We start from the raw sequence: 25,674 nt of genomic DNA, 5'->3' as shown, positions 1-25,674 counted from the left end.
TACATTTGCATAAAGCAGAATTATATCCCATGTTTTGTTAATTCTTCATTGACATTTCAGGTGTATTGCAGCTAGAGCCTTATATGACATGCAGCTTGAACTTTACTGATTACGTTTTGAGTTGCGACAATGAGTCCTGTCAATGCACTGGACCATGTGCGCAGAATACCAGTTACTGTCTCAATAATGGTCATTGCAGCAATCTGGAAACCGGAGCAGCGTGCACGTAAGTTCTTCGGAAAGAAATGTGACAAATCAGTCTGTACAGTCTTTGCCACATAATCGGCATAGTGCTACGAAACTAAGACTAACCATAATTAACACATCTGCCACAAACAGTGGTGAACTACCATAACGACAGGGAATGGAAAGTCCATTGGGGTTTGTGGTGTAAGGGTCTAGAACCAAACTACTTCAATATAAGTTTCTCCTATCCCATCTGAGAGTAGCATGATGTAGGGGCTGAAATCTTGATTCCAGCAATTTGTCTCTTACTGGGCTACATGTTGTATTTTTGTTTTTAGAAAATCCCTGTTTTATCTGCTGCAGATCTACCAGTTCTGTGAATGCTGAGCTGTGTATAACCCCGCCCTACACCACTGATTGGCAGCTTTCTGTGTACACTCTGCATAGGCAGAAAGTTTCCAACCAGTATTGGGGACGGGGATACTCAGCTCATGAATATGGAGAACTATATGAAAGCAGGATTATTGGTCCTCTGGTGATAATCTCTTTGCTGATAAAACAGGGATTTTATCAAAACTACAACAAGCAGCCTAGAAAGTGACACATCGCTGGAATCAGGGTCTCTGACCCCACGTCATGCTGCTCTCAGATTAGATGGCAAAAACCTGGTGACAGATACTCTTTAAGAATGTTATAGAAGCTCCTGTGGCTGCCACTTGGCGACGCTCACTACTTACAGCTTTCATTAATGGGATTGTACCAAAATGTGTCATTACTTATCCACAGAATAGGCATTAAATTTCTAATCAGTGGAGGTCCCACCACTAAGATTCCCAATGATCCCGAGAATGGGGATGTGGAGTATTTTTCTTAAATGGAGTAATGGTCGTGGATGTGCATCTCTGCTGCATTCATTGTCCTATAGATTGAGCAGTGGTGTACATTCAAGACCCTCACTTTATACAAACAGAGTCCTATAAAGTCCCTCTTTCAGAATCAGTGAAGGTCCCAGAATTTAGACCTACAGCAAAGTTATTACTCTTCATGTAAATAGGTAATAACATGCATTTATGTTACAAACCATTTAGTTTACACTTTGCAAAAAAAGTATTTAATTGAGTAAAAAAAACTATTTTGAGGAAACACTCACTGTTTGTACCCCAATCTATATTTGAACATGCTGAATATACAGTACAATAGTTTCATTATTAAATATAATATCTCACTCTAGTAAGAATTTAAAGCAGACTTTGGAACTAGTCACTTGGTAATAAAGTATTTTTCTTGTGGGTTTATTTAAATAACCCAAAAATTGGTTCATTAAAAAAAACAATTTGATGTTAATGATGATTTGGTATTTAGGATGAAAACAATCCAACAAAAGATTTAAAGAGTTATTCCCAGATAATCAAATTATCTCTTATCTACAGTACAGACCAAAAGTTTGGACACACCTTCTCATTTAAAGATTTTTCTGTATTTTCTTGAGTATGAAAATTGTACATTCACACTGAAGGCATCAAAACTATGAATTAACACATGTGGAATTATATACTTAACAAAAAAGTGTGAAACAACTGAAAATATGTCTTATATTCTAGGTTCTTCAAAGTAGCCACCTTTTGCTTTGATGACTGCTTTGCACACTCTTGGCATTCTCTTGATGAGCTTCAAGAGGTAGTCCCCGGAAATGGTCTTCCAACAATCTTGAAGGAGTTCCCAGAGATGCTTAGCACTTGTTGGCCCTTTTGCCTTCACTCTGCGGTCCAGCTCACCCCAAACCATCTCGACTGGGTTCAGGTCTGGTGACTGTGGAGGCCAGGTCATCTGGCGTAGCACCCCATCACTCTCCTTCTTGGTCAAATAGCCCTTACACAGCCTGGAGGTGTGTTTGGGGTCATTGTCCTGTTGAAAAATAAATGATGGTCCAACTAAACGCAAACCGGATGGAATAGCATGTCGCTGCAAGATGCTGTGGTAGCCATGCTGGTTCAGTATTCAGCCTTCAATTTTGAATAAATCCCCAACAGTGTCACCAGCAAAGCACCCCCACACCATCACACCTCCTCCTCCATGCTTCACGGGGGGAACCAGGCATGTAGAGTCCATCCGTTCACCTTTTTTGCGTCGCACAAAGACACGGTGGTTGGAACCAAAGATCTCAAATTTGGACTCATCAGACCAAAGCACAGATTTCCACTGGTCTAATGTCCATTCCTTGTGTTCTTTAGCCCAAACAAGTCTCTTCTGCTTGTTGCCTGTCCTTAGCAGTGGTTTCCTAGCAGCTATTTTACCATGAAGGCCTGCTGCACAAAGTCTCCTCTTAACAGTTGTTGAAGAGATGTGTCTGCTGCTAGAACTCTGTGTGGCATTGACCTGGTCTCTAATCTGAGCGGCTGTTAACCTGCGATTTCTGAGGCTGGTGACTCGGATAAACTTATCCTCAGAAGCAGAGGTGACTCATGGTCTTCCTTTCCTCGGGCGGTCCTCATGTGAGCCAGTTTCTTTGTAGCGCTTGATGGTTTTTGCAACTGCACTTGGAGACACTTTCAAAGTTTTCCCACTTTTTCGCACTGACTGACCTTCATTTCTTAAAGTAATGATGGCCACTCGTTTTTCTTTACTTAGCTGCTTTTTTCTTGCCATAATACAAATTCTAACAGTCTATTCAGTAGGACTATCAGCTGTGTATCCACCAGACTTCTGCACAACACAACTGATGGTCCCAACCCCATTTATAAGGCAAGAAATCCCACTTATTAAACCTGACCGGGCACACCTGTGAAGTGAAAACTATTTCTGGTGACTACCTCAAGAAGCTCCTCAAGAGAATGCCAAGAGTGTGCAAAGCTGTCATCAAAGCAAAAGGTGGTGTAAGGCAGCGCTAGACATCATAATGGGGGATACTCACTGCACCGGGCAAATCAAAGCACACCAGCAATGTCCTTCCGGTATTTCACAATGCTGCAATTTATTGCACTTCATCAACCACAGGTCACCGGGTCCAACTCAGTGGCACGCCGACACACATATACATATAATGTTCACGAGCCAAGTGGCAGACCGGCCCACTTGCTCCAGGTACAGCCTTCAGCAAGGTAATCAGATAGCAATGTCCATATAACACAGGGTATTACTTTTGCCGGGTTTAGCTGTCTCAGTCCATTACTCCGCCACCACTGTGGCTTTGCGGCTTCCCAGATAGGGGTCTCCAGCCGTCGTTCCTCGAAGGCTACTGGTATGTCTTCACTCACATCCAGCCTGCGCCTTTCAGTACTCTTCCGCAAACCTCTGCCTTCCAAGGCCACTAGCATCTACACAGGATCCAGGCTTTGCCTTTCAGGCACCAAGCTTCACTCGGCCTCACTAGGCCTCACACGGTCGGTGTCCCACACACACGGGAACAGGGCTTACGCCTCTCTCACAGAACACCTGTCTCCCATCAAGCAGGGTTTATATATGCATCCCGTGCACACACACACACATACTGACAGGACCTTGCTGATGTCACAGTCATGTGATCAGACAGACATTCTGTGCGTGCAGGACCTGTGCTATGTCACAGTCATGTGACCAGTCACCTGAGGGGGAAGGTACATGGTCAGGTAAAACACATCCTGGACCATTACCGTAATGCCAGCAAGTCGCTGCATTACATATCCCCCCCTCTGTTCAAACTTATGGGGTTGAACACATAATATACACAATGACATTATAACCCCCAGTTCACATAGAGACCATGTACTTTACAATTGTGCTACTCAGCCCCTGGAACATTAGTCAATGACATTAGCCCATTCCTTAGGGACCTACCATTTGTCACTGCCACTGACTTCGTCGGGTCACCTTCGTCGTAAGCTTGTCAGAGCTCCCCCGCTCCCAGCGGTCAGTTGTAACCTTGTCAGGTCTCCCCCGCTCCCAGCGGTCAGTCATAATCTTGTCAGACCTCCCCCGCTCCCAGCGGTCAGTCATACAGCGGTGTGACTCACATGCCCTGGTATCTAAGGTCCGGTTCGACTCCGTAATGTCCCGTCCTCTATTGGGTCGTTTGTATGGGCTGCTCAAACCTGAGTTACTGGAGGTTTCACTACCTGTAAACCCACGCCCACTACTCTCAGGATATCTTGAAAGGTCCCTAACACCAGCTATAGCTGTTGTGTTATTTAGGGGGCCCTTTCTCTGTCTGGTCTCATAATTTCTAGACTGCTGCCATCTTCTGTTACTCAGATGATGCTGTCTATCCACTCGCAGTCTAGCGAGATTCTACTGTTCTACCTCTCGCAGGTAGGTCAGTCGGTACTACAACAGCATGCGCATATATTCCAGGCTTTCTTCTGTTCCTACAGCGGAGAATGATACCATGTCGTCTTCGTCTGGTATCCAGTCCTGACGATCACGTGGACTGCTTACTTTCCCCACACCAGACTTTTTGAGCATCATCTGCATGGCTCGACCATTTCTCCCAACGAGCTTCCTCACCAGAACATGGGGCACCCGGATGACCTCTTCACGCATACTGTGAGCTTTCCTCAACAACTCCAGTTGTCTAACGGCTTGTTCCGTCTTCAACCGGAGAAACCGCTTCGTGCAAATACATCGTCAGTGCATGTCACTTAGGATAGCCACCCTCTTCACTGTGACTTCGGTCGTGGACAGGACCACCAGCTGTTTAGCTTCTGAGGTCAAGTACACCTTACAGGCTCCCACGGCCTTCTTAAACTCCTCATGCACGGACTCACTGGTGCATTCTTCCCTCAAATCCTCGGGTACATCTACAAGGCACTTGTACCGAGACGTTTCGGTCTCACCAGTGGTTTCCAGACGATCAACCAGCTCAGGTTTCAGGGGCAACTGACCTCCAGCTTCTTCACCCTGTATGCTTCCCCTGAGCTGACTCACAGCTACAAATTCACGAATTTTCGTCTTGACCACTTCCATCTCATATTTATCTGTGGTTAACACTCTCTTAGCTCTCCTCAGGTCCACCTTATCATGGTATAAGGGAGTGAGTGCAACGTGTTCGCCCTTTTCCTTCTCCAAGAAGGCCTCGTTCACTGAGTGATACTTTGTCAGGCGACTTTTGAGCCCGGAAACTTCTTCCTCTAGCTCCGCAACTCGCCTCTCAGCGGCCCGTCTCTGAAGCTCTTCCTGCTTCAACTGCTCTTCCAGCAGCAGAGCTCTCTCAGACCTCTCCGTCTCCAATGCGCCCACTCGGCTCTCCATAGCCAGTCTCTCACGCTTCTCTTGCGTCCACTGGGTTTGTAGCAACTCCTTGAGCTGCTTGATCTCGGCTCCGACATCCACCGAACCCTCCGAGCCAACATCACTCGAGGAGGTATCTGCTTCATACCTCCCATCACCAGCGGTCAACTCCTGGCCCTGGTCTGTGGCTTTTCCGATGGACTCCTCCATCTTCTCTCGCTCAGCTTCCATCTTGCTGACTGTTTCCTTAAGGTATGTCTCCGCCTTCTGGAGAGTATCACAGGACATCTGTAGCTCCTTCACCTGAGCTTCCAGATCTAGGGTCTTTCCCCGGAGATCATCGTTCTCCTCACGGGTGTCTTGCAGAGTGGTCTCAACCACTTGGCGCACTTGCTCTGCACCCGCCTTATCGTCCCCTAGTTTTTCCTTCACCTTGAGGAGATCCTCATAATCTCTCTTACTCTGTTGCAGTTCCCTACTGCGTTCACCACAGTCCTTCTTGGAGTCACACAGCTCCTGGTTGAGCCGTTTGCGCAGTCGTTCTAGGATTTGTTCACGTCCAGAAACACCATCCTGCCGCGCCTCCTTCTCAAGCTTCAACTGCAAAACCTCTTCCTTGATTTTGCGGCGGTCCTCCTTAATGGCGTAGAACATTTCCTTCCACTGGTTAATTTCCGCGTGGCTTTGCTCTACGTCTCGCTGCCAGTTCCTCATAAGCTGGTGTATTTTCTGCTGTTCAGACTCCAGGATCAACTGGTCTGAGGACACGTTCCCCAGGTTTTCACATAATTGCTGCACATCACTCTGACCCTGCTGGCCGATAGGCTCCAGCTCTTGGTCACGACTGGCCGCCTCCTCTTTCAGGGCTGTCAGATCCTTCTGACTCGGTACCGTACCGGAGGTTGCTACTGGCAACGTCACCTCCTCTTCTACCTCTAATGGAGGATCCACACTTGAAGCAAAGGCACACAGTACTACATTCTCTTTATTGTCATTTTCAGCCAAGTCTGCAGGAGCAACCTTTTTGTGGCCCTTGCGCCGTATACGAGATGGGGACTTTCTCACCTCGTCTAGCCCCTCCTGACTGACCTCTCCTTCTACTTTCGTAGTGTCACCGTCAGCTACGGGGTCTGTGTCACTCCCCATGGTGTTGTGGACTAACAGGTCACCTCCCACTTTGACGTCACCCCCTTCTACTAGAGCTACCCCGTTATCAACGGTCATATTGTCATTTTTAGGAGGTACCAACCCAATACCAGTAATTTTTTTTGATTTTCTATCCTCCACGCTGTTTTGAACAACCGCCCCTTTTTTAGACTCCGCCCCCTTTTTAACAACCACAGCGGCAGGGGAATTTTTACAAGAAAAATCAACAATAGTCTTAGGACTCAGTTCACAACAGCTCTTACCACCTCCCCGGGCACTCTGGGACAACACTGGCGCCCCCGGAGAGTTCACAGAATGGTCCACTGCCACCATTCTATATGGTGCCCACGGCTCCTGTGGTTCCTGCACCATGTCCAGTTTCATGTCCAGTAGACGTTTCTCAAATACCTGCTCCGGTTTTAACAGGCACTTTAATCGCTCTAATCGCTCAATAGCTTCAGACTCAGTTGCGGCTCCTTTCACAGCCATTTTTATCTGCTCCTGCATTTCCTCAGGACACTATTCACACACCGCTCTCCCCGGAAAAATTTCGTGGCCCCGCCGAGCCACAGCAAAACCAGATTTAAGTACGACAACAACCTTTGCAACCCCGCCGAATTGCAGCCAGATGCTTTAAACTTCGTGAGCCCCACCGAGCCACAGCAAACCAGGTTTGAGTGCGACGCCAATTTTCGCAACCCCACCGAGTTGCAGCCAGATGCTTTAATCCACCCTCGTCGTCCTGTGCCGTTGACCCTAGCAACCGGGCTGCAGATGCCCCTAGCAACCGGGTTGTCGTTGCCGCTAGCAACCGGGCTGCAGTTGCCCGCATTCTCGAACCATATGTAAGGCAGCGCTAGACATCATAATGGGGGATACTCGCTGCACCGGGTAAATCAAAGCACACCAGCAATGTCCTTCCGGTATTTCACAATGCTGCAGTTTATTGCACTTCATCAACCACAGTTCACCGGGTCCAACTCAGTGGCACGCCGACACACATATACATATAATGTTCACGAGCCAAGTGGCAGACCGGCCCACTTGCTCCAGGTCCAGCCTTCAGCAAGGTAATCAGATAGCAATGTCCATAGCAATGTCCATATAACACAGGGTATTACTTTTGCCGGGTTTAGCTGTCTCAGTCCATTACTCCGCCACCACTGTGGCTTTGCGGCTTCCCAGATAGGGGTCTCCAGCCGTCGTTCCTCGAAGGCTACTGGTATGTCTTCACTCACATCCAGCCTGCGCCTTTCAGGACTCTTCTGCAAACCTCTGCCTTCCAAGGCCACTAGCATCCACACAGGATCCAGGCTTTGCCTTTCAGGCACCAGGCTTCACTCGGCCTCACTAGGCCTCACACAGTCGGTGTCCCACACACACGGGAACAGGCCTTACGCCTCTCTCACAGAACACCTGTCTCCCATCAAGCAGGGTTTATATATGCATCCCGTGCACACACACACACATATTGACAGGACCTTGCTGATGTCACAGTCATGTGATCAGACAGACATTCTGTGCGTGCAGGACCTGTGCTATGTCACAGTCATGTGACCAGTCACCTGAGGGGGAAGGTACATGGTCAGGTAAAACACACCCTGGACCATTACCGTAATGCCAGCAAGTCGCTGCATTACAGTGGCTACTTTGAAGAACCTAGAATATAAGACATATTTTCAGTTGTTTCACACTTTTTTGTTAAGTATATAATTCCACATGTGTTAATTCATAGTTTTGATGCCTTCAGTGTGAATGTACAATTTTCATAGTCATGAAAATACAGAAAAATCTTTAAATGAGAAGGTGTGTCCAAACTTTTGGTCTGTACTGTATATGGTAGGAGATAACTTGTTGATCGCCTGGGAACTGGAACTAACCATTTTGACCCCCATTGAACTTGAGATTAGGGCTTTGGAACCCCGAAAACAAGGCTCTGCAGCCCCAATACCAATGGATGGGCAAATGTGCGGCTACTGCTCCATTCATTGTCTAATTGACTGCCAAGTACAAAGCTCGGTAGTCACATAGACAATGAATGTGGTGCAGTAAGTGCATGTGCACCTCCTCTTTATTAAGGATTAGGTTGCAGAGCCCCATTCTCAAAGTTCCAAAGTCCCAATCTTAAGATCACTGGGGTCCCAATGGTGTGATACCCGTGCATCAGCAAGTTATCGCCTATCAGGTGTATAAACAATGCAACAATGTTTAAAGAAGTTGGTCACTACTTTTTATTATCCCCCCCAATATATCTCCCCAGAACCCCTAAGTGTTTTTGTAATTACCTTACGTTGCAGTTACTGCTTGTGAGCGGAACTATACCTAGCCGCTGATGTCACATCAAGTGAGGCGTGACATCAGTGACGCGGTCCCCGCGGTGGATGCTGGGTTGTGGGCAGGGTTACCCCCACATCACGCATCACACCCTGCTTCCACCGCGTGCTTTCACAAAGAATGGAGAGAGGGAAAGTGCGCAGTGGATGCCGGGTGAGACACGGGGGGTAACCCTGCCCACAACCCAGCATCCACCTGGGGAACGCAGCGCTGAGTCATGTCAGGCTGCAACCGGAACCATGACGTGACATCAGCGGATGTCAGAGCCAGCTACAGCCGGGGGTCACGTGATTCCATAGGAGCCCCGGGGGAATATATTGGGGGGTAATAATAAGTAGTGGACAACTATTTTAAAGACAGGAAAAACAAACATTTTTGAAATGCGCAGAACTCAAAAAGTGTGTTTGCCATTTTCAAGTATTTGGTACAATAAACTCAGCAAATACGACAAGAAAAAAAAAAGGAAAGCGACTTAAAAATTGCAAATGATGATTGGGGGCCTTAGTGTATTATGCCAAAAAACATTACAATAGAATTGTAAAAAAAATATTTCTTTTCTACAGCTGTGACAGTCCATACACAGGAATGAGGTGTGAAACAGAAATGTCTACAATATCATACATGACTTCAATAAGAACATCAGCACCACTACAAACTCTCAGCACTTCTGGAATTTCTACAGAACAAGATATTACACACAGAACGCAAGAAACTGGCTCATTTTCTACAGAACATGCAACAAGATTTTCAACTGTTCAGTCCACCAACTTACCAGATCTGTTCACATCATATTCTTCAAGCACATCAATGTCCACAGGAACAATTCCAGAAAAGATGTCTACCACAGGGACTGATCATACTTCATACTTCATACCAACATTTACTCAACTACAAACAGAAACAACAGAGACTTCAGCATCTCAAGAACCCACCACCAAAGAAACACCTCATCTGTCCACTGGGAATTATATATCGACTTCTGGACCAACAGGAATTAAGACTGTTTATACTTCTGAGCTTTCCACTGAATCAGTTACCCTTACCAGAACTGGGGAAAGTAGCATATTTTCTACAGAACCATCAACCTTCTTGTCAACTCTTTCATCGACCTTATTACCAGACACAACTTCAGAAGTTGTTTTAACAACTACGCAAACAAGTCATGTTCCTATTTCAACTTATGAAACACAAAGTACAACAAAAATGGAATCACTGAAGTCTGAAGAGACACTTTCTCCTGAGGTAACTAACACTCTGTCATCAGCTCCAACAATTGAGACCCTTTCCACAACTGTGATTACTCTTCCAATTGAAAGTCTTTCCACATTTTCAACCAAACCTACTGTGAGCGGGGAAACTAGCATGCCTTCTGTAACAGAATCAACACCAGCTTCGTCTAGCACACTAGGGTCCACAGAACCAATTACAGAAAAGATATCTACCACAGAGATAGGTCATACTTCAACTCTAATGTCCCAGACATCTACCCAACTACACACAGAAACAACTGAGATTTTAGCATCTCAAGAACCTACCTCCAGTCATACACTTGAGCGGTCAACTGGGGAACATATATCGACTTCTGGACCAACAGAAATTAAGACTATCTTTACTTCTGAGTTTTCTACTAAATCAGTTACTAGTACTAAAAGTGAGGAAAGTGGAACACTTTCAACAGAACTATCAATTACCTTGTCAACACTTCCATCCACTTTATTACCAGAGACAACTTCAGAAGGTTTATTAACAACTACGCAAACAAGCCATCTCTCCACTACATTTTCTGAACCACAAACTACAACAAAAGTATCAACACTGATGTCTGAAGAAACACTTTCTCCTGAGGTGACTAACACTCTAACCTCAACCCCAACAGCTGCAATTACTCTTCCGATTGAAAGTACCTCCTCCACAACACTTTCCCCATTTTCAACTAAACCTACTGCAACTGAGGAAACTGGAGTTTCTTCTGTAACAGAATCGACATCGGCTTCCTCAATCACATCAGTTTCGGCAGAATCAACCTCAGGAGACATAACTTCCAAAGTGACAGATTATACTTCATCTCTATTGCCATCTACATCTACTCAACTACATACAGAAACAACAGAGACTTCAGCATCTCAAGAACCCACCACCAAAGAAACACCTCATCTGTCCACTGGAAATTATACATCGACTTCTGCACCAACAGGAATTAAGACTGTTTATACTTCTGAGCTTTCCACTGAATCAGTAACCCTTACCAGAACTGAGGAAAGTAGCACATTTTCTACCGAACCATCAACCTTCTTGTCAACTCTTTCATCCACCTTGTTATCAGACACAACTTCAGAAATTGTTTTAACAACTACGCAAGCAAGTCATGTTCCTATTTCAACTTATGAAACACAAAGTACAACAAAAATAGAATCACAGAAGTCTGAAGAGACACTTTCTCCTGAGGTAACTAACACTCTGTCATCAGCTCCAACAATTGAGACCCTTTCCACAACTGCGATTACTCTTCCATTTGAAAGTCTTTCCACCTCACTTTCCACATTTTCAACAAAACCTACTGTGAGCAGGGAAACTAGCATGCCTTCTGTAACAGAATCAACACCAGCTTCATCTAGCACACTAGTGTCCACAGAACCAATTACAGAAAAGATATCTACCACAGGGATAGATCATACTTCAACTCAAATGTCCCAGACATCTACCCAACTACACACAGAAACAACTGACATTTTAGCATCTCAAGAACCTACCTCCAGTCATACAATTGAGCGGTCAACTGCGGAACATATATCGACTTCTGGACCAACAGAAATTAAGACTGTCTTTACTTCTGAGTTTTCGATGTCTTCAACTTTACCAATATCAACTATGGAGACATCAGGTGGTTCACAAGCATCAGATGCATCATCTATTGGTACTTCTAAATCAATTCAAACTTCTGGTTCATCAACATTGAAAGACCTGTCAACCAGTGTAACAGAACATGTACAATCAACAACACCATTAGAGTCCACAGAAACTACAACTCTAAGAATTTCATCACCAAGCAAAGAACAGCTTTCCACTGCAACCCACACACAAGAGACATCAACTGAACCGCTGTCTTTACACTCCACAGCAATGACCCAACGCTCAACAACTGTAGAAGTCTCAAGTGCTTTTGCTCCTTCAACATCTTCATCAGTAACTGAAACGCCCCAAGATACTGAGGGCACAGAGATATCATCAACAGAACGTTCACATTCTACAGAATCAATCGGATCTTCTACATTGGCACAAACATCAAGTTCTTTTGATGCATCTCACTTTTCCAGCAGTGTGCCTCAAACTACTATATTATTAGTATCAGAAATGTCACCAACAACCAAATACAAAGAATATACAACATCTTTAGGTGAACTAATCTCTTCTTCGCAACATGGATTACAGACTTCTAGTGTTTCACAAGTTACAGTGGCCTCAAGTGCTGTTCTTATCCCCGAAACAGCTAGTAAGACATCTTTTACAGAAGTAACAACATCATCAAAAAGACCTTCCACACAACAATGTCCACCAAACACATTTGGGAAATACTGTGAAAATGGAATCGACTTTGTAGATGTAATAATAGGTGAGACCAATATTATATATCCATATTTCATTAAGAGCTGTAAAAATATACAGTAGATGTGACTAGGAGTACTTTCCATTAATTTCGTATTGAACATTTTTTGTATATTGATAAAAGTATTCAGAATGGATTTATCAGCCCCTAGAAAGAACATTTCGTTATGTGGCGTGTGTTGTAGACTTATTAAGAAGGAAAAATCTTCATAGTTTGCCTAGGCCATAGAGAGATAGATATGAGATAGAAAGATAAGATAGTACATTTAGTTGCAAATTACAGGTGATAACCTCCTTCCTCTCCATTGCACTGGATGAAGGAAGATATTGAACTCTTCCAATTTACACATATCATAGAACACTGACAGGAAACATTTTGCTGCCTCCTGTGACTGCAGCGACCCATTTGGAATACAGGCTTCTACAGATATCGCTAAAAAAACAGAAAAGGTATCTTAGCAGCTATGTCCCCCTATTTCTCTTTAAAGGGAAATTGTCACCAGCTTTTTTGATACTCTGTCTGAGAGATTCCCACCTGATCAGCTGCACATCCACCATGTACACCTCTGTCTGGAAAACCCTTTTGACACCATTATTTGGTATGAACTCAGCTATGAGCTGAACCGTAATGCCAAGTTTACTAAAGCTTTGGCTGAATGGTCACAAATCACAGTCACAGTCTAAAATCCAGTAAAATAAAGAGTAGAAGCTTTTGTACTAGGTAAACAGACAACACCACATTCTGTCTCTGCAATTATATGGATTTCTCTCTAACCTTTAATATTGTTTTTTACTCAGATAAAAGCAAGGTTCCTTTTAAGAGTATTAATGTTCTCGCCTCATTGAACAGAACATATACTCCACAACTAGCAAATTCCTCTTCATTAGAATACGCAGCCCTAGCTACTGAGATTGAAAAGGTAATAAAATATGTAATAGGAGATCAAGATGATATGCTGATTCTATATGTATGGGTATATGATTTATACAATGTGATAGGCTAAAGACAACCAGCAGAAAAAGCTGAAGCCATGACAGGGTGGACTAAATTTTTTAAGCGGATAGATACCTGATATAGCCACTATCCTTCGTTGATTAATTGGTTACTGTCCAGAATGGGGTCTATTAATTAATCACTATTCCTTAATATGGTATTTGAAGTTATGCAAACCCCACTAAGATCTGCTTTACAACAGTGAAATATTAACTAAAAGTTTATTTTTTTCCTAAATTGACAGTGCAAGTAAAGATAAAAAACTTTGCTATATATTTTATTAGAGTAAAACGCCACTTTCCCCACTTATCATTCACTTTTTTGTCTCTTGCACAGATTATTCACTTTCAAAAATTGCTCAAATCTGTTTACAAATCTGTATGCAGTGAGAGATCAAATTACATTCTCTGCCATTAAAATGGCTCTGTCACCAAAGAATGACTGTTTTAACCAAGTACAGGCACTTGGTGATCAATGACGGAGCAAAAAATTTAAATACACCTTCCTACCTACTAAGTTTCTATTTATCTTCATCCTTATCTGGCTCTATGAAGCCAGGGCTGTGAATCAAAGAAGAGGGGTGGTGGAGATTGAGGGAAAATAAGCAGGTGGGAAGGTGTATTTAAATGATTGGCCATGCCACGGTGCACCGAGCGCCTGTACTTGCTTTGAACAGTCATTCTGTTCTGACAGAGCCCTTTTAATGTCACAAAATGTAATTTTATCTCTCACTGCATACAGATTTGTAAACAGATTTGAGCACTTTTTGATACCAAACGCCTGTACTTTGTTTGAACAGTCGTTTTTTGCTGCCAGAGTCCCTTTAAAGTCTATGGCTGAGAGCTGAGGGAACAAAATCACATTGGCAAAGGGAGAAACTTAAAGCATCTATTTAATGGGGAAACTGCTAAAATGCAGTATACAAGTAATTTAATGTCTAGGAAAAGTGTTTTTCCTCATGTACACACTTGACAGCCGATCCTGAAATCTCACCTGAAAGTGCAGTTACATTTAGTTAAGTTTTTGTTAAATTAGATATTAACTGTTGTTAGAGTATGTATATACAGAAAAATAATATTTGTCTTTAAAATGTTTTATTTCTGCTTTATTTCAGACTTTTTCTAAGATATACCAGAAGTGCGCACCAGAATACTTCCAGAGAATGATCCTATATGGGTTCAGGTATTCTATACATAGTATATTTTCAAGTAGCAAGAGCTATACATACTGTATTTTTTAATATATGGTCAGAGAAAAGAGAGCACAAAGGCTATTTCATTTCTTCCTGACATCCGTCATATATGTATGGTGTAAGTCAGGGCCGGGTGCTTGGAGCAGACTCGGGTGCTGAGCCTGCATTGTACCCGGGAGCTGCCAACTGTGTCACACAGCCAAGATCTGCCTGAAATAGGAGCAATCAGAGCTGAGCTCCAATTGCTCCTGTTTTAACCCCTTAAATGCTGCTGTCAATCTCTGTAACCTGCCCGAGACGCGATTACGGGATGTTGATAGGTTACCATGTGAGTGGGGGTCTTGCTGAAATCCTTTGTGCCTGTCATGGAGATGTTCCTGTGAAACCCAGCCTGTGGGTTTTGAATTTCCCTCATTACCCCCTTTAAAAATAAAGATAAAAAAAAACATATTTGGTATTACCATATCCCTAAAAGTCAGATCTATCAAAATTTATAATAATTTAACCCATCCGGTAAAGCGCAAAAGTATAAGCCCTCACACAGCTAAATTGACCAAAAAATGAAAAAGTTATGGATCTCAGAAAATTGTGAAACAAATGTTTTTACAAATTTTAGAATTTTTTTTTGCGACTAAAATAAATTAATAAAAACAAACAAGTTTGGTACGGCTGTAATTGTACTAACTAAGAGAATCATGATGCCAGGTCAACAATAATCACCATAAAAACAAAACCTAAAAAATAATGTCAGAATAGTGGTTTTTTTTAAGCGTTTCACCTCAATTGAAATTTTATCTACCGTTTTCCAGGACGCTGGAAAAATGAATGGTGAAATTCAGAACTGCAACTTGTCAAAAACAAACCACCATACGTCTATGTGGATGGAAAAATAAAAAAAAGTTATGATTCTTGGAAGAAAGGGATAAAAAATGAAAAACGCAAAAAGGAAATTGGTTGTGGCAGGAAGAGGTTGCAGGGAGTCTGTCAACACATGATGACTGTTCAAACCAAGCATAGCAACTTGTAGGGGACATAGCCCTTATAAAAATCATTCCTCCAGTGTACAAATCTATTGCTGCGTTTTCCTGAAAATGTTTAAATATGCTGATGAGGTGTTTAGTGCACCCTTGGCCTGGCTGAGCAGTTCACTGCACTTTCCAATCTATTTGTTATCAATCTATTTTTGTCCTTCTCTGGCTCCTGTAAATAAAAGAAGAGGAGGGCGGAGAGAGATGCAAAACAGGTAGGTGGGAAAGTGTAGTGACATGTTCAGTCAATGGGTGCACATGGAGCTACTCATTAACATATCTGAAAAACAGAATGATTTCTGGTAAGGCAGAAAAGGATGACACTAAAGGTGTGATTTATCTTACAAGGTGCTGTGCTTGTTTAGAGCAGGGGTTTAAGGAGTAACATCTCTCCTTGTGGATGGTGACATGCCTGACATACCAGTGTGAGGAGACTTATAGGCCGTGCAATGCTCTTCTGGGAAATATGCCAATTGCCTCTTCAGAAAGGAGGAGGACAGGAACTCTACTGCCACTTGCTGGAACTAGCAATCCTAAAAGTCAATATCGACCCTTTAACAAGCCCTGCCAGTCATTTTACACTGACAAACTCCCATCTGTCTGAGATAGTTTAGTGAATCCTGCATTGAGCAGGGGTTCGACACGATGACCCTGGAGGTCCCTTCTAACTCTAACATTGTATGGTTCTACGATAAACATTTTAACACATTTTCTGCTCTAAACCCCTTTTTAAAAACTTGATCCCCACTTCCTTTAACACTATAGCTCTTAAATCAGCAGCTTCAGTTGAAAAAGAAATAGTGATCAGATTGCAATAAAGATATAATGATAGTTACACTTTAGACAAGATGTTATATCACAGCAGGATCTGAAATGTGACATCCCTTGTGATTTATTCTTCATTTTCTCTCCATTTTTGGTTCATAGCCAAGGAAGCATCGTTGTTAATTCTTCCGGACTCTATAACTATCCAAACAACCAAACAGGCATTGACTTTATAAACTATAATTTAACTGATGACGTCGAATACGCATTTAAGAACACTAATAACTCAATTGAAATGCTTAAAACCTTTTCTGAACCTTCTCCAATATCAAGTAAGTCATGATTTTATACTTTATTAGATTGGTGGCAGCATGGACATTGCTGGCATGTCAAAAAGAACATCCACTGGGATTGCTGTAACACTTCTTTTTACCCATTTCTATAAAGAAGTGTCAGCAGAGTTAGGAAAGCGCAGTACCACTCCGTCACCTGTTGGCAGTGTAAGGGGGAAGACCGGGGTGTAAGTTCTTTCAGAACAAGGGATTCAGAACTGCCGGGCCCATGCCTCTGGTTGCAGGGGGAAGACAGACTGCGAGCACAGGAGTCAGGTGACCGGGAAGCTGGGGGCGTGTCCAGAGCCAGAGCTCAGGGGTCAGGTGACCGGGGAGCTGGGGGTGTGTGTAGGAAGAGGGAGAAAAAAGAGTTTTGCGAGGGAAAGCAGACAGTTGACAGTTGGAGTCAAGCCCGACTAGAGGGAGAAGAGACGCAGGGTCCGTGGAGCCGAGTAAGTGAGGTGCAGTGTTATGGACTAGGGGCTCAGTGGGTCAAACCAGAGACCGTCCGCTGTCGCCAGAAGACGGAGCATTGTTTAGGCGGGGAAGCCAGAAGAAAACAACACTGGCATCAGCCGGCAACGGCCTTGTGGGGAATAAGAGTCAGCTAAGTGTAAAACTGACGATTACAACCGTTTCGACTCTGCTACATCTAGCCAAACTGTGGATTGTCGGCAGTTTTACACTTAGCTGACTTTATTCCCCACAAGGCCATTGCCGGCTGATGCCGGTGTTGTTTGTGACACAGGTACTTTAGATGCAGTGACACAGAAACACAGAGCAGCCAGTACAGGGTTAATAAACAGGGGGATTTATTGTAACAGGGTCAATCTCCGCGCAGGGAGTAACAGGGGAAATATGGGGACAACAAGGGGAGTAGCAGGTAAAAGTCTATAACCGACAATCCACAGTTTGGCTAGATGTAGCAGAGTCGAAACGGTTGTAATCGGCAGTTTTACACTTAGCTGACTCTTATTCCCCACAAGGCCGTTGCCGGCTGATGCCAGTGTTGTTTTCTTCTGGCTTCCCCACCTAAACAATGCTCCATCTTCTGGCGGCAGCAGGCGGTCTCCAGTTTGACCCTCTGAGCCCCTAGTCCATAACACTGCACCTCACTTGCTCCATGGACCCTGTGAATCTTCTCCCTCTAGTCGGGCTTGACTCCAACTGGCAACTGCCTGCTCTCCCACGGAAAACTCCTTTTTCTCACTCTTCCTAGACACACCCCCAGCTCCCCGGTCACCTGACCCCTGAGCTCTGGACACGCCCCCAGCTTCCTGGTCACCTGAGTCCTGTGCTCGCAGTCTGTCTTCCCCCTGCAACCAGAGGCACAGCCCCGGCAGTTCCGGATCCCTGATGCCGGTGTTATTTTCTTCTGGCTTCCCCGCCTAAACAATGCTCCGTCTTCTGGCGACAGTGGGCGGTCTCCGGTTTGACCTGCTGAGCCCTTAGTCCATAACACTGCACCTCACTTGCTCGGCTCCACGGACCCTGCGTCTCTTCTCCCTCTAGTCGGGCTTGACTCCAACTGTCCACTGCCTGCTTTCCCTCGCAAAACTCCTTTTTCTCCCTCTTCCTAGACACACCCCCAGCTCCCCGGTCACCTGACCCCTGAACTCTGGCTCTGGACACGCCCCCAGCTTCCCGGTCACCTGACTCCTGTGCTCGCAGTCTGTCTTCCCCCTGCAGCCAGAGGCATGGCCCTGGCAGTTCTGAATCCCTTGCTCTGAAAGTACTTACACCCTGGTCTTCCCCCTTACAGCTTCACTTTGACTTTGCTTTATTCAGAGGTCACAATGTTAGCCTATTATACCAGTGGTGAAATCACATGAAGCCCCATAGTAGAAGTTCTAATTGCCCCCCCCCCCCAAAAAAGTGGAGAGTGACATACCGGCTCTGGCACATCAAGGTAAGGAGACTTATTCGCAGTGCAATTCTCCTCTGGGAAATGTAATATGCAAATTGCCTCTTCAGAGAAAAAGAGGACTTGATCTCTATGACGCCACCTATTGGAAGCAGGATTGTAGGACTGCTGCTTCCAATAGGTGGCGCTATAGAGTTCAAGTCCTCTTTTTCTCTGAAGAGGCAATTTGCATATCAGCGCATTTTTTATAGTGAAAAAGCCTCCCTCGGGTTATACTCGAGTATATTTACAGCGGCAGAGGAGCGGTGCACAGGCAGTAGGCGGCTGCTGCAGCTACAACGTGTGCCCGCTGCTAAATAAAGTGAATATTCACTCTTCTCCACACCCAGGGGAGTGGAGAGGAGTGAAAATTAATTTTCCTTAATAGCACACACTGTAGCCACAGCCACCGGCTCCTACAGCGGCTCAGTGATCCTCTGTGCCCACTATTAGAGAGCTTCTCCGGCTGTTGCTGACACTGTGCGCTATGAAAGAAAATGAATATTCACTCCTCTCCACTTCCATAGTCCCAGCATGGAGAGGAGAGAATATCCCCACTGCTCACCTCAGCATCTGAGGGCGCATGACAGTGATGTCATGTGCTGCTCAAATGCTGAGATCAGCTGCTGGCAGAACAGGACGCAGCACTGGAGCAGAGGGAAGGAAGGTGAATAGAAGTGTTTTTTAATGTGGGCAGTGATGGGGGGCCATGCTTACCAAGATGGGAATGGGGATGTGGGGCCATGGATACCAGGATGGGGGGCCATGCATATCAGGATAGGGGGGCTATGCATACCAAGATATGGGGGCCATGCATACCAGGATAAGGGGCCATGCATACTAGGATAAGGGGCCATGCATACCAGGATAGGAGATGAGGGGGTCATGCATACCAGGATTAGGGATGAGGGGGCCATGCATACCAGGAGTGGGGATGAGGGGGCCATGCATACCCGGAGTGGGGATGAGGGGGCCATGCATACCAGGCGTGGGAATTAGGGGGGCCATGCATACCAGGATTGGGGTTGAGGGGGCCATGCATACCAGGAGTGGGGATGAGGGGGCCATGCATACCAGGAGTGGGGATGAGGGGGCCATGCATACCAGGATTGGGGATGAGGGAGCCATGCATATCAGGATTGGGGATGATGGAGCCATGCATACCAGAATTGGGGATGAGTGGGCAATACTTACCAGGATGGGGAAATTTACCAGTCGCTGCTGCATTTCCCACCCTAGGCTTATACTCGAGTCAATAAGTTTTCCCTGTCCCTTGTGGTAAAATTAGGTGCCTCGGCTTATATTCGAGTCGACTTATACTCGTATATATACGGTACTTGTCGTGGTCCCAGAACAGCATATCTCACAACTTTCTAGCCTTTACATAGTAATTTCCTCCTGCTGAAGTCCTAGATTCTTCTTTCATTGATCCCATAAAGTATGATGCCAACAAAAGTGACCCCAAACACAGTATGATACCCTCACAGTGAATTAGCCTCTACATGCACAGTATAATGACCCTTCTTTACCCCACCTCAACTCCAAAGGCAAAGTATGGTGATTCCAACACAGTATGATCCCCGGACTGTGACCCCCACACAGACCTCTATGCAGTATAATGGACCTACATACAGTATAATGGCCCCTACACAGTATAATGACCCTTCTTTACCCCACCTCAACTCCAAAGGCAAAGTATGGTGATTCCAACACAGTATGATCCCCGGACTGTGACCCCCACACAGACCTCTATGCAGTATAATGGACCTACATACAGTATAATGGCCCCTACACTGTATAATGGCCCGCACTAGCCCTCCAAATAGTATAATGGCCCCAACACAGCCCGCCACATAGTAGGATGTACCCCAAACAAACCTTCACACTGTATAATTGCTTGCATACAGTATAATGACACCCCACATAGCCCTCCAAATATTATAATGGCCCCACATAACCTTCCACATAGTATAATGCACCCCCATAATCCTCCTTATAGTATAATGCACTTACCATGGTCCTCCATAGAATATAATGTACTCCCCATGGTCTTCTATAGAATATACTGCACTCCCCATGGTCCTTCATACAATATAATGCACTTCCCATGGTCCTTCATACAATATAATGCACTCCCCATGGTCCTTCATACAATATAATGCACCCTCCATGGTCCTGTATACAATATAATGCACTCCCCATGGTCCTCAATAGAATATAATGTACTCGCTATGGTCCTCAATATAATAAAATGCAATAGTGCAATAGCCATGGTTCTTCATACAATATAATGCACTCCCCATTGTCCTCCATACAATATAATGCACCCCCATGGTCTGCCATACAATACAATGCACCCCCCAAGGTCATCCATACAATATAATGTATCCTCCCCATGGTCCTCCATACAATATAATGCACCCCCATGGTCCTCCATACAATATAATGCACCCCCCATGGTCCTCCATACGATATAATGCACCCCCATGGTATTAGTGTGAACAGGGTATACTCACACAGACTGGTTTATGTCAGTATATACATGATGTGAATTTCTTAGCATAATTATGTTATTATACAGTATGACTAAAGTCAGTCTTGGGACTGGACCACTGGTGAAAAGGTAAATCCCCAGGGGGTCCTATTGCAGGAATGGGCTCACAGATCCCACAATATGAGCAGTAGTTGGCGCAATGCACTTGTATAGAAAAAAATCATCATTAAATCATTCATTTAGCAAACCTCCATCAGAGTTTCATTAGATTTTCATCAGGGTTTCATCAGTTTTTTTCCACTGATGAGAAAAAGTTTCCCCACCTTCTCCTATCTAACAGACAGTAAAAAAAAATTTTTTTAATGGACCCACAGACTTTCATTGCCGAGTTTGATCCGACACTCGTATCAATATCGCACATATTTCAGCAATTTTGCACAGACCACTTGGTCAGCAAAAAATCCCGGACATGTGAACAGCCCCATAGATTGCCATGACTACAAGTGATATCCCTGAATAAAAAACAACAGATAGCACTTGTACCTGAAAAACTGAGGTGTGAATGAGCCCTAAATGTTACTGATGAGCCCTTGGTACCACAAGCTGATACTCAGACAGGGATCCTTAGTTATAATACAAATTAATTTTAAGCATTTATTTCAAAGAATTGAATACATTTGCATAAAGCAGAATTATATCCCATGTTTTGTTAATTCTTCATTGACATTTCAGGTGTATTGAAGCTAGAGCCTTATATGACATGCAGCTTGAACTTTACTGATTACGTTTTGAGTTGCGACAATGAGTCCTGTCAATGCACTGGACCATGTGCGCAGAATACCAGTTACTGTCTCAATAATGGTCATTGCAACAATCTGGAAACCGGAGCAGCGTGCACGTAAGTTCTTCGGAAAGAAATGTGACAAATCAGTCTGTACAGTCTTTGGCACATAATCGGCATAGTGCTACGAAACTAAGACTAACCATAATTAACACATCTGCCACAAACAGTGGTGAACTACCATAACGACAGGGAATGGAAAGTCCATTGGGGTTTGTGGTGTAAGGGTCTAGAACCAAACTACTTCAATATAAGTTTTTCCTACCCCATCTGAGAGCAGCATGATGTAGGGGCAGAAAACCTGATTCCAGCAATTTGTCTCTTACTGGGCTACATGTTGAATTTTTGTTTTTAGAAAATCCCTGTTTTATCTGCTGCAGATCTACCAGTTCTGTAAATGCTGAGCTGTGTATAACCCCGCCCACACCACCGATTGGCAACTTTCTGTGTACACTCTGCATAGGCAGAAAGTTTCCAATCAGTATTGGGGAAGGGGATACTCAGCTCATGAATACGGAGAGCTACATGAAATCAGGTTTATTGGTCCTCTGGTGATAATCTCTTTGCTGACAAAACAGGGATTTTATCAAAACTACAGCCTAGTAAGTGACACATCGCTGGAATCAGCGTCTCTGACCTCACGTCATGCTGCTCTCAGATTAGATGGCAAAAACCTGGTGACAGATACTCTTTAACCCCTTTACAGCCTGGGGCGTAATAGTACGCCCCAGGCTATCACCCCCGGTTCAGTGAGGGCTCTCACCCCCGGTTCAGTGAGGGCTCCGGCGCTGAGCCCACACTGAACCGGGCACATGTCAGCTGATTATTACAGCTGACATGTGCCTGCAACAGCAGTGGGTGGAGTCGCGATCCACCCGCGGCTGTTAACATGTTAAATGCCGCTGTCAATCTCTGACAGCGGCATTTAACAAGGCCGCGCGGGAAGCGTGTCACGTACCCCGCCCATCGGTGACTCCGGGTCTTGTGATCACGGGTCACTGATGGGTGGGCATGACAACCCTGGGTCTGCAACAGACCGCAGTGGCTGTCATGTACTGATCGCTATGAGCGCCACCTAGTGGTCGGCGCTCATAGCACAGGAGCATTTCTGCTACATAGAGGTGATCTGCTCATCACCTCTATGTAGCAGAGGCGATCGGACAGTTGCTGCTTCTAGTCTGCTATGGAGACTATAAAAGTGTAAAAAAAAAGTTTTTAAAAATATTTAAAAAAATTAAAAAAACATAAAAGTTTAAATCACCCCCCTTTCGCCCCATTGAAAATAAAATAATAATAATAAAAAAAACATACACATATTTGGTATCGCCGTGTTCAGAATCGCCCGATCTATCAATATAAAAAAATAATTAATCCGATCGGTAAACGACATAACGAGAAAAAAATTCTAAACGCCAGAATTACGTTTTTTGGTCGCCGCAAAATTCCAATAAAATGCAATAACGGGTGATCAAAACATCGGATCTACCTCAAAGTGGCATCAATAAAAACTTCAGTTCGGCGCACAAAAAATAAGCCCTCATCCGGCCCCAGATCCCGAAAAATTCAGACACTACGGGTCTTGGAAAATAGCGCCATTTTTTTTTTAAAAAAAAAATTTTAAGCAAAATTTGGATTTTTTTTCACCACTTAAATAAAAAAGTACCTATACATGTTTGGTGTCTACGGAGTCGTAATGACCTGGGAATTAAGAATGGAAGGTCAGTTCTAACATTCAGTGAACGTGGTAAAAGAAAAAAAAAAAAACATCTGTGGTATTGCACTTTTTTTGCAATTTCACCGCACTTGGAATGTTTTTCCCGTTTTCCCGTACACGATATGGTAAAACCAGTAATGTCGTTCAAAAGTACAACTCGTCCCGCAAAAAATAAGCCCTCACACGGCCATATTGACCCAAAAAAAAAACATTATGGTTCTGGGAACAAGGGGAGCAAAAAACGAAAATGCAAAAATGGAAAATCCCAGGGTCCTTAAGTGGTTAAGAATGTTATAGCTTCTGTGGCTGTCACTTGGCGATGCTCACTACTTACAGCTTTCAATAATGGGATTGTACCAAAATGTGTCATTACTTATCCACAGAATAGGCATTAAATTTCTAATCAGTGGAGGTCCCACCACTAAGATTCCCAATGATCCCGAGAATGGGGATGTGGAGTATTATTCTTAAATGGAGTAATGGTCGTGGATGTGCATCTCTGCTGCATTCATTGTCCTATAGATTGAGCAGTGGTGTACATTCAAGACCTTCACTTTATACAAACAGTGTCCTATAAAGTCCCTCTTTCAGAATCAGTGAAGGTCCCAGAATTTAGACCAACAGCAAAGTTATTACTCTTCATGTAAATAGGTAATAACATGCATTTATGTTACAAACCATTTAGTTTACACTTTGCAAAAAAATTATTTAATTGAGTAAAAAAAAATATTTGGGGGAAACACTCACTGTTTGTACCCCAATCTATATTTGAACATGCTGAATATACAGTACAATAGTTTCATTATTAAATATAATATATCAGTAAGAATTTAAAGCAGACTTTGGAACTAGTCACTTGGTAATAAAGTATTTTTCTTGTGGGTTGATTTAAATAACCCAAAAATTGGTTCATTAAAAAAAAAAACAATTTGATGTTAATGATGATTTGGTTTTTAGGGTTTTTAGGATGAAAACAATCCAACAAAAGAGTTAAAGAGTTATTCCCAGATAATCAAATTATCCCTTATCTATATGGTAGGAGATAACTTGCTGATTGCCTGGGAACTGACCATTTGGACCCCCATTGAACTTGAGATTAGGGCTTTGGAACCCTGAAAACAAGGCTCTGCAGCCCCATTACCAATGAAGTGGCACATGTGTGGCTACTGCTCCATTCATTGTCTAATTGACTGCTAAGTACAAAGCTTGGTAGTCACATAGACAATGAATGTGGTGCAGTAAGTGCATGTGCACCTCCTCTTTATTGAGGACCAGGTTGCAGAGCCCCATTCTCAAAGTTCCAAAGTCCCAATCTTAAGATCCCTGGGGGTCCCAATGGTGTGATACCCATGCATCAGCAAGTTATCACCTATCAGGTGGATAAACAATGCAACAATATTTAAAGAAGTTGGTCACTACTTTTTATTATCCCCCCCCAATGTATCTCCCCAGAACCCCTAAGTGTTTTTGTACTTACCTTACGTTGCAGTTACTGCCTGTGAGCGGCGCTATACCTGGCTGCTCATAGGAATCATGTGACCTCCCGCTGATGTCACGTCAAATGAGGCGTGACATCAGTGACGCGGTCCCCGCGGTGGATGCTGGGTTGTGGGCGGGGTTACCCCAAAATCACGCATCACACCCTGCTTCCACCGCGTGCTTTCACAAAGAATGGGGAGAGGGAAAGTGCGCAGTGGATGCCGGGTGAGACACGGGGGGTAACCCTGCCCACAACCCAGCATCCACCTGGGGGACACAGCGCTGAGTCATGTCAGGCTGCAGCCGGAACCATGACGTGACATCAGCGGTTGTCAGCGCCAGCTACAGCCGAGGGTCACGTGATTCCATAGGAGCCCCGGGGGAATATATTGGGGGTGTAATAATAAGTAGTGAACAACTATTTTAAAGACAGGAAAAAAAAAAATTTTTGAACATGCGCA

General features: G+C 44.2%; 1 protein-coding gene across 1 annotated transcript in view; it reads left to right on the top strand.

Annotated features, from left to right (window-relative positions):
- Positions 1-25,674, top strand: part of LOC141171767 (uncharacterized) — a 179,263-nt gene that overhangs the window by 67,195 nt on the left and 86,394 nt on the right. Inside the window, exons 6-11 of the mRNA XM_073655411.1 lie at positions 61-226; positions 9,432-12,478; positions 13,270-13,391; positions 14,580-14,647; positions 16,613-16,782; positions 21,912-22,077. Of these exons, the coding sequence (XP_073511512.1) occupies positions 61-226; positions 9,432-12,478; positions 13,270-13,391; positions 14,580-14,647; positions 16,613-16,782; positions 21,912-22,077 (3,739 nt within the window). The remainder of the gene's footprint in view (positions 1-60; positions 227-9,431; positions 12,479-13,269; positions 13,392-14,579; positions 14,648-16,612; positions 16,783-21,911; positions 22,078-25,674) is intronic.

Source organism: Phyllobates terribilis, unplaced genomic scaffold (genome assembly GCF_046119375.1).
Source record: "Phyllobates terribilis strain yellow unplaced genomic scaffold, ASM4611937v1 Scaffold_12__6_contigs__length_324123572, whole genome shotgun sequence".
Classification (NCBI taxonomy): Eukaryota; Metazoa; Chordata; class Amphibia; order Anura; family Dendrobatidae; genus Phyllobates; species Phyllobates terribilis.
Note: the sequence above shows the minus strand (reverse complement) of the source record. Positions and strands in the feature narration are given on the sequence as shown.